The sequence below is a fragment of the Syzygium oleosum genome, unplaced genomic scaffold (assembly GCF_021117445.2).
Source record: "Syzygium oleosum isolate NSW1041296 unplaced genomic scaffold, Sole_v2.1 Sole_v2.09, whole genome shotgun sequence".
In the NCBI taxonomy this organism is placed as follows: Eukaryota; Viridiplantae; Streptophyta; class Magnoliopsida; order Myrtales; family Myrtaceae; genus Syzygium; species Syzygium oleosum.
In genome coordinates, this window is record NW_026607493.1 from 5,662,867 (window position 1) to 5,676,369 (window position 13,503).

The 13,503-nt window shown below is 39.9% G+C and overlaps 1 protein-coding gene across 1 annotated transcript; it reads left to right on the forward strand.

Moving 5' to 3' along the window:
- The first annotated feature begins 1,790 nt into the window (after positions 1-1,790).
- On the forward strand, positions 1,791-13,070 carry LOC130138898 (1-aminocyclopropane-1-carboxylate oxidase homolog 1-like). Its single transcript, XM_056314426.1, has 3 exons — positions 1,791-2,432; positions 12,282-12,603; positions 12,716-13,070. The coding sequence occupies exons 1-3, from the start codon at positions 1,885-1,887 to the stop codon at positions 12,983-12,985; spliced, it is 1,140 nt and encodes a 379-aa protein (XP_056170401.1). The 5' UTR covers positions 1,791-1,884; the 3' UTR covers positions 12,986-13,070.
- The last annotated feature ends 433 nt before the right edge of the window (positions 13,071-13,503 follow it).

The following is a 13,503-nucleotide window of genomic DNA, read 5'->3' on the forward strand; positions in this document are numbered from 1 at the left end:
GTACAAGTGATGGAGGAGCATTACAAGAGATGTGGTTTCTGTATGTTTAGCTCCCCTCACGGTGGACTTGACCCCACACGTCTAGATGAATGAGCCAAGCCTTTTTATAGGCAATCTCCACCGATAAAGTTGAAGAGATATGACGGAGAAAAAGGATACTACAAGTGATATCATATTCGTACGGCGCTCACTTGAATGTCATAACTTTTCTTAAGAAATCATGGCACTTAAGTGGTCGAAAAAAAGGTTATGACACATTAGCTAGCACCGTACGAAAGTTCTGACACTTGCAGCTTCCTTATGCCGATATTTTGGGGTTCTTCTCACACCGGCTCTTCTATTTTTTTTGGGCAAAAGGACACTACAAGTGCCATAAGTTGTGTACGGAGGACACTTTGGTGCCATAACTTTTTTTCGGAACACTTTAATGCCAAGTAAAAGGAAAATAGATCACTTAAGTGCCAATTTGGCCGGAAATCCAACGTGGCATTTTTTATTAATTTTTGACGCCGACGTGGCTCGCTGGAGGATGAGTCAGCGTGTACAGTTAGCATTTTTTATTTTAAATAATTTTTTTCCTTTTTTTTTCCTCTTCTTTCCTTTCTTTTCTTTTTTTTCTTTTCTCCCCTCATTGGCCGGTTTCCGTGGCCGGGCCGGCCACCGGCGATGCCCGGGAAGGGCTAGGCGAGGGCGGCTTTGCCCATGGCCGGCGAGGGCGGCCTCGCCGATCCGGGCGAGGTGACCCTCGCCGGCGACATGCGAGGCCGCCCGCGCCGGGCCGCCGGTGAGGGTCGCCTCGCCCGGATCCGGCGAGGCCGCCCCTCGCCGCGGTCGCCGGCGGGTCGCCTCACCCGGATCCGGCGAGGCGGCCCTCGCCCTTGGCCGGCGAGGGGCGGCCTCGCCTGTCGCCGGCGAGAGTCGCCTCGCCCGGACTCGGGCGAGGCCGCCCTCGCCGTGCGCCAGCGAGGGTCGCCTTGCCCAGATCTGGCGAGGCCGCCCCTCGCCGGCCATGGGCAAGGCCGCCCTTGCCCAGTCCTTCCCGGGCTTCGCCGGTGGCTGGGTCGGCCACCGGCAACCGGCCGGCGGCTGGGCCAACTACCGGCAACCGGCCGGCGAGGGGAGAAAAGAAAAAAAAGAAAAGAAAGGAAAAAGGAAAGAAGAGGAAAAAAAATATTTAAAATAAAAAATGCTGACTGTACACGCTGGAAAAAATTATTTAAAAAAAAAATGCTGACTGTACACGCTGACTCATCCTCCGGCGAGCCACGTCGGCGTAAAAAATTAATAAAAAATGCCACGTCGGATTTCCGGCTAAATTAGCACTTAAGTGATCTTTTTTCCTTCGACTTGGCACTAAAGTGTTCCGAAAAAAAGTTATGACACCAAAGTATCCTCCGTACACAACTTATGACACTTGTAGTGTCCTTTTGCCATTTTTTTTTATCACAAAATCCAACTACTCCTTGAGAGTTGGATTCTTATACACACACTCTTGTGGACAGCAGTAGGTTCAACTACCCACTATTAGACTTTCGTAGTTCTAGGCATTTCTTTCAAAAATGGATCACGTTCCAACACAATGAATGCGACAAATGCTTGAAAGAAAAGCAACACTCTCCTGTTTTTTTATTATTATCAAGGCCACGTTCGTCAGCATGTGGCCACAATGACAAGAAACTCCAATCCGGGCACTATCCGGTGATAAGATTATCTTTCGATCTGAGTCGATGTGATTGGCACCTACTCCTTTTTTTTTTGTTTGGTCGATAATTGGCGCCTACCGGCTCCTCCATGTTTTCTGCAGAATATAAATGGTCATATAGCCTCACCAGAAAGGACATGACTCAATCACCTGAATAGGCTTCAAAGTTTCCACTTACAAAGATGCAAACCTTGCCCAGTCATGGAGAACCCATCACCGATAGCGAACCACACTACGACAAGGCGAAAGAAGCAAAGGAATTCGACGAGAGCAAAGCCGGAGTCAAAGGACTCGTAGACTCGGGCGTGGCCAAGGTCCCCAGGCTCTTCATCCACCCACCCGAGAACCTGCGCGACTTGTCCCCCGACACTGATGGGGCTGCCACCGGCCTCGAGGTCCCAATCATTGACATGATGGGCTATTGGGATTCCCGGCGGCGAGATGTGGTCAACGACCTCTGTAGAGCATCCGAGATGTGGGGGTTCTTCCAGATAATCAACCATGGTGTTCCGGTCCACGCGATGGACGGCATGTTGGAAGCTGTCAAGCAGTTCCACGAGCAGCCTGAGGGAATGAAGAGAGAGTGGTACTCAAGAGATGATGCAAAGAAATTTAGGTCCTGCAGCAATGGAGACTTGTTTAGGTCCAAAGCAGCAACTTGGAAGGACACTATCTGGTTTGATTTCTCGCGTGGAGTGCTAGACCCAGAGGCGGTCCCTCTTCTCTGCAGGTCTGAATCATGATTGATCTACTATTTATATCGTGTTTCTATGTTATTTTTGATGTAGCTAGCAAGGATCACCTAGAGGGGGGTGAATAGGTGATCTTAAACAATTTTTGATAATTTATACGGAAACAAAATAAATCACAGAAGAGTCTGAATAAAATTCAGATTCAAGACAGATTATATAGACGATGCTCTTGATGTGCAGAATGTAAAGGAAGAGATAAGGGATAGAGAATCTGCACACAAGTTTATAGTGGTTCGGCTTATAGCAAGCCTACGTTCACTCTCCCACGCTTACATGACCTCTTGGCCGGATTTCACTATGTAATCAAGAGGAATTACAACTTCGAGTGTGAACACTCTTGTGTATGATAAGACTCTCTATTTCACACAATCACTCTTACAAAGTATCCCTCAAGATCTTAATGTTTGGCTAAAAAAGACAAGACAAATGATCGGAGTATGCTCAGACTTTGGACTTGATGATTCTTGATTCTGTACTTCCTTCTGCTGCTCGTTGATCTCCTTAAATACTCCTCTACTTCCAAACTAGCCGTTGGACAGCATTCAGAGGATCATCTTCCAATCTTCACCTTGGACAGATTTGTATAGAAATGATTGAGTAGCCGTTGGATGACAGATTCTGAATCCCGCTGATTCTGGTCGCCCATACAATCAAAATCTTGGTTTCCATAAGTAGAGCTTTGTCCGTTGTAATGCATGCTTGTCGTAGTGTTTGATTGTCAATCAATTATAGCCTTAGATTGAAACAATCAAAACTTTCTTTCTGTGAAATCCATACCAGATCACTAGCTGTTATGTCTCGTTCTGAATTCTGCGTCCGAAGAAATTGTGCGTCTGCATCTGAATAATTTCTTCGTCTGCATTTGAATAATTTCTTCGTCTGCATCTGAATAATTTCTGCGTCTGAATAATTTCAGCGTCTGAGTCTTCAGAACTAAGATTATGTGGGTCTTCAATAAGGTATTTACCGCCTTGTAAAATCCGAATAACTTCTTCCGAGCTTCCGTAATATACATACCGGAATAAATTAGTTCGAATAAGTATCGATTTACAATAATATGGAAGGTTTTGTCAACTTCAAAATCAATAGGAGTTTTCCTCAACAATCTCCCCCTTTTGATGGTGACAAAACTTTCCCTGCAGATTGAATTATTTTGGAATTGATTTGAAAATAAATAAACATATTAAGCTCATGAAGCAAGATTGAAAGAGGAAACTCTGTTGATATCTGTGTCTTTCTTCCTTTGAATATAACCTGCATATGATCCTGCGAATTAGTATGGCAAATCTGCATATAATTTCTCCCCCTTTTTGTCATCAGCAAAAATAATGATAGAATAAATCATTGATATGAATCAATCAAAAGGTCTAACAAAAATGGTAGAAATATTACAGACCAAATGAAAAATAGATGTTTTGGAGAGAATGGTAAAAAGATCAAGCTATTTTTTTAGAAGGAGTACGAATCAGTTGAAAATTTTCCAATATTAAGACAGCCTCCTCAATCTTCGAACTGCATTGACCTATGGCCTTATCCATGTTGGATGAGCACATAGTAATGGCTTCCTCTAATGCTGCTTTATCTGCTGCTGCCTGAAGTTGTTGAGCCTTGTTGTTTTCCTCAACAATTCTGTGTATATTCTTCATATCTTGTTCTAGAGCAGCTTGCTTGTCTTTAATCTCGAGCAGAATAAAAAGGATGTTCTGATTTTCAGATGGCTGGTCTTGGACATTAGCTTCCTCAGACTGATTGTACCCTGTGGCTGATTCTGGTGGAATCTCCCCCTGAACAGGTGCTTGATCTTCAGAAACATGTTCTTCATGAATTGGTTCTGACATCTTGGAAGCTGGTTCAGGAACATGTTCTGGGCCTCCTTTTAAGATAGCCCAAATGAGCTTGATTTCTAATTTTGATAGGTCAGTTTTTGAGGCAGCCTTGGGCTTCAAACAGTTGATTATGATCTTATGCAAGATCACAGATCGTCTGGACAAGTCTGAGTAGGAAAGATGGCACTTGGTTCCTTGAGCAAAGTTTGGATTTTCAGAAGCCACCTGTGAAGCTTCTTCAAGATTCACTGCCAATGGAGTAAAATTGGAGTGCGTGGCTCCAATTATCCTTGCCAACTCATGCGCTTTTAAATCAATCTTCTTGTCACCAACAGTGAACTGAAGCCAATTGGGTGACAGAATTGAAAGATTGGAATAGAAGTAGGCAGTTAATTCCAAGCATAAACATTGGCAGATTGAAGGCAGAATTCATAAATCCCTAATTTCTCAAACAGGTGCTTTACTGAAATGCCAGTCTTTTCTAGGTAGTCGAAATCCACAGTCCTATTGTTCATGACCCCTCGAGCAAGTAACAACTCATAGCAGACATTATGCTCAGTGCTTCTGAACAAACCTCCTGTTCCAGGCACACCAGATGCTATTCCCACCTTCATTTCAAAATTATCATAAAAGCGAGCGTCATCATCAGGAACAACAAATTTTGAGGCACTTGTGGACTTAGGGCTTATAGGAACATATTTCTTTGCAGAAGGAGTGGAAGATTCACCAACTTTCTCCTTGCCCTTCCTGGAAGAAGGTCTTTTGGTGTAGAACTGGTTGGAACTTGTTCAGATTTAGTGCAGTAAATAGAATAGTTTTGCACAAATTGCTCTTCAGAGCGAAAACCGTTGTCTTTCAGACATTCATGAAGGATTGACGCAGAAGCATTATTCCTTTTCAACATTTGGTAAACTTCCCACACACGTTTGATGCTTCGGAAACGAAAATCAGTTTTACCGGACGATTTGAGCGGCGATGATCGCTGAGGTGGTGTCGCTTCAGAAGGGTCTTCATGATGGTCGGATTCTGAGTCTGAGATGTCCATATACTTAGCCGGAGATGAAGATTTGGAGTCTTGGATGAGAATACGTGAAGATCTTCGACGGGCCACCATCTTGAACGGCATTATGATCACTTTTGGAGTGGAAAGTTTCGATCTTTGGAAGAAGAGGAGAGTCTCTGAATATCGGAAAGGTTTGGAGAGTAAAAGATCGTACTGATAAGGTTTTGACAAGTGACGGACAGGTTTATAAAGGAGGAGGACAGGTTTTGGAAGGAAAACTTATTTTTAGAATAAAAAGAGATTCCAAAAAAAATAGGAAGGAAATATACTTATTGAAGCACACCGATGATAATATATTAAGCACAATTAATCAGATAAATTAAAATACGTACCTGATTTGCTTCCTAAAGTAACGATTATGAAAATATCCTGCCAAATATTCCAAAAATATACCCGCCAAAATTTGAATAAAGGACGTACCTTTCTTTGTGAGTCTGAAAAATGTTCAGACTGAGAATATTTGAGTCTGAAAAATTCCTGTCTATCAAACACTTCAAGAAAATGGATAAGAGATGCCCAGTTGATTTCTAATATACTCAAATGAAGACTTATCAAGAGGTTTTGTGAATATATCAGCTAATTGATTCTTAGAATCAATGAATTGAATATTCACATCACCGTTTTGAACATGATCTCTAATGAAGTGATGCTTGATTCAATATGCTTAGCACGTGAATGAAGAATAGGATTCTTGGTCAAATTGATAGCACTTGTATTGTCACATTTGATTGCAACACTTGAATCTTCAATGGTATAGTCTCGCAACTGTTGCTTCATCCACAGAATCTGTGCACAGCAACTTCCCAAGGCTACATATTTTGCTTCTGCTGTAGAAAGTGCAACTGTATTTTGCTTTTTTGAGTACCGGGATACCAACATATTCCCAAGCGGTTGACATGTACCGTAGTACTTTTCCGTCCACTTTACATCCACTAGATCAAGATCGAATAACCAAGAAGAGAGAAAATCTGAATCTTTGGAATACCAAAGACCTAACATTGGATAAGTTCCAATGTATTTGATTATCCTCTTTACTGCAGAAAAATGTGATTCCTTTGGGTCTGATTGAAATCTTGCACACATACATACACTGAATAATATATCAGGTCTGGAGGCAGTAAGATATAATAATGATCCTATCATGCTTCTATATACCTTCTGATCAACTTTTTTACCATTTTCATCTTTGTCCAGTTTGGATGATTGAGACATGGGAATGTCTGTCTTCTTGCAATTTTGCAAACCAAACTTTTTGACGATCTCCTTTGCATACTTCTCTTGGCAAATGAAAGTACCACATTTTGTTTGTTTCACTTGTAGGCCAAGAAAGAATGTTAATTCGCCCATCATGCTCATCTCGAACTCATTCTGCATATTCTTAGAAAATTCTTTGCAAAGCAGTTCATTAGAGATCCAAAGATGATATCATCAACATAAATTTGAACCAGTAGAAAATCTTTACCTTTTCTCTTAATAAATAAAGTTGTATCAACCTTACCTTTGGTGAAATCATTTTGCAGAAGGAAGTTACTTAACTTCTCATACCAAGCACGGAGTGCTTGTTTCAGACATAGAGGGCCTTTTTGAGTTTATAGACATAATCAATCTTCCTTGGTTCTTCAAAGCCAGGTGGTTGTTCAACGTATACTTCTTCTTTGATATATCCAGTCAGGAAGGCACTTTTTACGTCCATCTGAAACAATTTAAAGTTATGGAAACAAGCATAAGCTAATAATAGCCTAATGGCTTCTAACCTTGCAACTGGTGCATATGTTTCATCATAATCGAAGCCTTCTTCTTGAGAATAGCCTTTTGCTACCAGTCTTGCTTTGTTTCTTGTGACTTTCCCTTTGTCATCCAGTTTGTTTCTGAATACCCATTCTGTTCCAATTACTGGATGATTTTTGGGTCTTGGCACAAGCTCCCATACTTTATTGATTTTGAACTGCTGAAGTTCCTCCTGCATAGCTTCGATCCAACTTTCATCTGATAATGCTTCACCAACTTCTTTTGGTTTTATTTCTGATATCACCGCCAAGTTGCTGATGTTTTCTTTGTGTTTGGATCTTGTCTTGATGCCATCTTCTATTTCTCTAATGATGAGGTTCTTCGGATGACTAGATTTATGTTTCCAGTTTTTATCAAATCTTTCCTTCTGAAAATCTGCAGACTCTGAAGGTTCTGGTTGAGTCTGTATTGTATCTTCTTTTCCTTCTTCTACAGATTCTACGATCTTTGGAGATTCTTGTTGAGCTTCTGATAACTCTTGAATATTGGGAGATGGTTCAGATTCATCTTTGTGAGTCTGAATATTTTCATCAAACCTTACATTCATTGTTTCTTCCATAGTCTGAGAATTCTTGTTGAAGACTCTGTATGCTTTACTTGTAGTTGAATATCCAAGGAAAAATCCTTCATCTGCTTTCTCATCAAACTTACCAAGGCGATCATTTGGATTTTTAAGAATAAAGCATTTACAACCAAACACACGAAAATATGAGATATTGGGCTGTCCACCTTTGTAAAGCTCATAGGGGGTTTTCTTAAAAATGGGTCTGAGAAAAGCTCTGTTAATGATATAACATGCTGTAAAAACTGCATCTGCCCAGAAATGAAAAGGAATCTTGCTTTCAATCAACAAAGTTCTTGCCATTTCTTGCAAAGAACGATTTTTCCTTTCCACAACACCATTTTGTTCGTGTATAAGGAGTAGAAAAATTGTGTTGAAAACCATTTTCCTCACTGCACTCGAAAAACTTTGATTTTCAAATTCTCCCCATGATCGAGTTTTAATGCGGGAAATGGAATAGCCCTTTTCATTCGAACTCTTTTTGCAAATTTTGAAAAATATGAAAATGCTTCATTTTTATGAGCAAGAAAGAACACACAAGTAAATCTTGTGAAGTCATCAACAATAACTAAATAATATTTCTTACCACCAATACTTTGTGTTCTGGTTGGTCCAAATAGATCCATATGAAGAAGCTGCAAAGCACGATTAGTGGAAACATGATGTATAGATTTAAAAGAGCTTCTTACTTGTTTTCCTAGAGTGCATGCATTGCATAACTCTGTTTTCTTGTATTTCAAATCTGGCAGACCTCGAACCAGTTTCTTGTTTGAGATCTTTGAGATTTGTTTCATACTGATATGCCCCAATCTTCTGTGCCATAGATCTTCATCTTCTTTGATTGATATCAAGCAATGAGTGGAATTTGGATTTACATCTAGAAGATAAATATTGCCATGTCTTCTTCCTGTGAAGGTTTGAGAAGCATCTTTGCTTATTCCTGAGCATGTATCTTCTTGAAAGTTGATTCTGAAACCTGTATCACATAGTTGGCTTATGTTTATCAAGTTATAGTTGAGTCCTTTCATCAAAGAGACATCATTGATTGTAAGTCCTCCAATTTCAACTGTTCCTTTGCCAACGATTTTTCCTTTGGAATTTCCTCCAAAAGAAACTTTTCCACCATTCAGACTGTGTAGATCAACGAATATGCTTGGATCTCCTGTCATATGTCTAGAGCATCCACTGTCTAAGTACCACTTCCTTTTTCTCTTAGTGGTAACCTGCAAAAATCACAACATCTCAAGTTTTCTTTGGTACCCAAATTTGTTTGGGTCCTTGAGCATCAGTATAGGCTGTCTTAACAAAATCTCTTCGTACAGGTCTCCAGACCTTAGGACATTCATTCTCAAAATGTTGTGGATCTCCACATTTTGAGCACCTGAGTGCACTTCGGCCAACATGTTTTACAAAATTCCTTTTGAAATGGTTTTTATAAGCTTGTCGAAGAGGTCTTTGTCTTAATCTCTCCTTGACCTTTGGAAAATCAATTAAGCTATCACTTTCCTTCACAAATCCGAGACCAGATTTGTTGTAGTAAGGAATTTGGATACAAAGGATATGCTTCAAGGTTTCTGAACCCTTTGAAAACTTGGAAGTAATTACTGAAACTTGCTCTTTCAAAACAGTATTTTCTTTGGAAAGAAAATCTCGACTTTCCTTGATTTGATGAAATTCTTTTTGAAGGAAATCGATTTTTTCTTTTTGTGAAACATCCTGTTGCCTCAGTGATGAATTTTCCTTTTTCAAAGAAAAGATGCATTTAAGAGCAGTCTTAAATTCAAAGCATAATTCATCAATGTAATTTGATACTTCAATAGGCATGTCAGAATGTTTTACCTCAATCTCCACTTCAGGATCAGAATCTAAATCTGAATCTGAGTCTGAGTCTGACTTAACCATTAGACAGAAATTTGAGATATTTTCATCACTGTCTTCGCACTCTGTATCACTCCAGGTTTCTGCTTTTAAGGCCTTCTTTGCTTTCTCAAACTTTGTCTTCTTTTTCAGAAGTGGACAATTTGGCTTGATATGTCCACATTTCTTACAGTGAAAGCATATAACATCCTTTGATCTCTCTGTTTCATCGAAAGACTTCTTCTTCTCAAAAAGCTTCTTACCTTTGAGGTTTCTTCCTTTGATCTTCATTTTCTTATACTTCTTTATAAAGAGAGCTAGTTCTTCATCGTCAACATCTTCATCTTCAGAATCTGCATCAGAATCAATGTTAGTCTTCTAAGCAATTGACTTATTACCTCTGGATTCATTCTTCTCATTTCGTTTCTCAGTCTCATATGATTGAAGAGTTCCAATTAACTCATTCACTGATAGAGGCTTGATCCTTTGTGTCTCTCGAAGAGATGTTTTGATGTTATCCCACTGATTTGTCAGTCCTCTCAGAAGTTTGTTGACTTTCATTGCATCTGGAACTGGTTGTCCTTGATAAGCAAGACCGTTTACTATATCAGTAAACCTGTCATACAAATCAGCAATTGATTCTCCAGGCTTCATTTTGAAGGATTCATATTGATCAAGCAAAAGATTGATTTGAGTTTCCTTGGCTCGATCTGTTCCTTCATAAGTAATAAGAAGAGTATCCCAGATTTCTTTAGCTAATTCACAAGCAGCAATTTTTTTATATTCAATAGGTGATAAAGCACAATAGAGAGAATAAATTGCTTTGGAATCTAAGGTTTCTCTTTTGGATATCTCAGTTTGAGATAATGGAGGATTTGCTGCTTTGCTTGCATCTGCCTTTTCTTTTGAATCAGAAGATTTTGGATTGACTCCTCTGATGATGATATCCCATTGTATGTGATCAATTGACTTTATGAATGCTTTCATCTTATTCTTCCAGACACTATATTCCTTGCCATCGAAATATGGTGGTCTGTTGTTGCTCTGTCCTTCAATGAGCCCTGGAGCACCATAGCTAGCCATGTAGATCGTTAGCTCAGAAGTAAGACACTTCAATAAATGAGCAACTTCCTCTGATACCAATTGATGTAGCTAGCAAGAATCACCTAGAGGGGGGTGAATATGTGATCTTAAACAATTTTTGATAATTTATGCGGAAACAAAATAAATCACAGAAGAGTCTGAATAAAATTTAGATTCAAGATAGATTATATAGACGGTGCTCTTGATGTGCAGAATGTAAAGTAAGAGATAAGGGATAGAGAATCTGCACACAAGTTTATAGTGGTTCGGCTTATAGCAAGCCTACGTCCACTCTCCCATGCTTACAGCCTACCGGCTGGATTTCACTACGTAATCAAGAGGAATTACAACTTCTGAGTGTTAACACTCTTGTGTATTATAGGACTCTCTATCTCACATAATCACTCTTACAAAGTATCCCTCAAGATCTTAATGTTTGGCTAAAAAAGACAAGACAAATGATCGGAGTATGCTCATACTTTGGACTTGATGATTCTTGATTCTGTACTTCCTTCTGCTGCTCGTTGATCTCCTTAAATACTCCTCTACTTCCAAACTAGCCGTTGGACAGCATTCAGAGGATCATCTTCCAATCTTCACCTTAGACAAATTTGTATAGAAATGATTGAGTAGCCGTTGAATGACAGATTCTGAATCCCGCTGATTCTGGTCGCCCATACAATCAGAATCTTGGTTTCCATAAGTAGAGCTTTGTCCGTTGTAATGCATGCTTGTCGTAGTGTTTGATTGTCAATCAATTATAGCCTTAGATTGAAACAATCAAAACTTTCCTTCTGTGAAATCCATACCAGATCACTAGCTGTTATGTCTCGTTCTGAATTCTGCGTCCGAAGAAATTGTGCGTCTGCATCTGAATAATTTCTTCGTCCGCATCTGAATAATTTCTTCGTCTGAATAATTTCAGCGTCTGAGTCTTCAGAACTAAGATTATGTGGGTCTTCAATAAGGTATTTGCCAGCTTGTAAAATCTGAATAACTTCCTTATGAGCTTCCAGAATATACATACCTGGAATAAATTAGTTCAGAATAAGTATCAGATTTACAATAATATGGAAGGTTTTGTCAACTTCAAAATCAATAGGAGTTTTTCTCAACAATTTTGAAAGTGAAAGAGAACAGTTTTCCTTATAAATTCAATACAATTACAGTATCAGGGCGAGATATCTCGTATTCGATGCTTCACTTTTGTTTTATCCATTTATGATTTTCCCTTCTTTATACATGTGGATTCGTTATTTCCATATGTATTTGGACTCGTGCATGTTAAGCTTTCATCATCTTACTGCAGGACTGTTCAGATAAAAACGCGCGAATTGCGTCATACCCTTTCATTGTAAACTTTTAGGACATTTGACTGTTCATTCACACTCTAACACAGTACCAGCCCTCGATCAAATTTCTTCCCACTTCCTTCATTTACTCCTTCGCATGTGGCTACTTGCCAACCTAACTCTCTTATCTGCATAAGGTGTTTTCGATTCCCAGAACACATATTCAGTGGGTCAAGAAAGCAATTATTATTGTGAAATCTTGACTAATCCAAAACCAGAACTGTAACCGTGTATTATGCTAAAATGAGAGGAAATGGAAGAAAACGTTCACGATGCTTTCTTTCCCTCCTCTGCAGAGAGCCGGTTTTCGAGTACGAAAGACACATTGAAAAATTGAAGATATCTCTGTCTGAACTACTATCAGAGTCATTAGGGCTTGATTCAGACTATCTTGGTGACATTGGATGCATGAAATCCAAGAGAATGGCAGCCCATTACTACCCAATTTGCCCAGAGCCAGAGCTGACTATAGGCACAATCAATCACTCCGATGCCTCATTTCTCACTCTTCTCCTGCAAAACCACCATGGAGGCCTCCAAGTCCGACACCAAAACCGGTGGATTGATGTGTCCCCAGTGCCTGGAGCAATCCTAGCAAACATTGGAAACTTCATGCAGGTACAGAGATCATTCACATTTGTCATTTACCACGTATGTTTCCGATTCGATTAACGTCGAGTTATCTTCGAGTCAAAGAATGATTTTCCTTTTGCCTGATTTGTGGATGCAGCTTGTTAGCAACGACAAGTTCAAGAGCGTGGAGCACCGGGTCCTCGCCAGGCAGGCCGGGCCCCGGGTCTCGGTCGCATGCTTCCTCTTTCCAGGAGAGATGCAGAAGTCGAAGCCGTATGGGCCAATAAAGGAGCTTCTCGATGAGAACAATCCACCCATGTACAGAGAGATCTCTTTCACAGATTATTTCGGGTATTATCTCTCCAGTGGCAATGGCCTGAATGGTGAATCTGTACTTCCTCATTTCAGAGTTAGCGAGTCCAAGTAGAGAGTACAAAAATGTGTAAAAGCTTTATTGAAGGTGTTGGTGTTGGCGTTCGCATGAAATATGACGGCTCAATCTTTTCATTAGATATAGTAACAGGACTACAAGTGAACAGAATATTCAGAGTCCACATTGGTTACATAAGACTGAAACAAGAAATAGCCAAAATATGACTGCGTGCCCCTTCAAGCTGTGAAAACATTTGAATATCTTTGACCTCACTATGGTAATAACTGCTACTTCAATATAAGTTCTAAATGTGTAACGAGTTTCGCCATCTCTTTAAATCTCATCCGTTAGAGCTCTCAAAGTCGATGCGGCAATCTCTCTAATGGCAAATTTAGGACCGTAAATTTGCGTCATGGCATCATATTCGATTTTTGTCTCGTCTGTCTCGCTTCTTTCCAAATTCATTATGATGAAAATTTGTTTTTGGTAAAAAGAAGGCAACCAAAACTTATCAAGTCATGTATATTTTGAGTTTGTCGGATTAAATTTAAATTTCTCTCGATAAGTCTGTG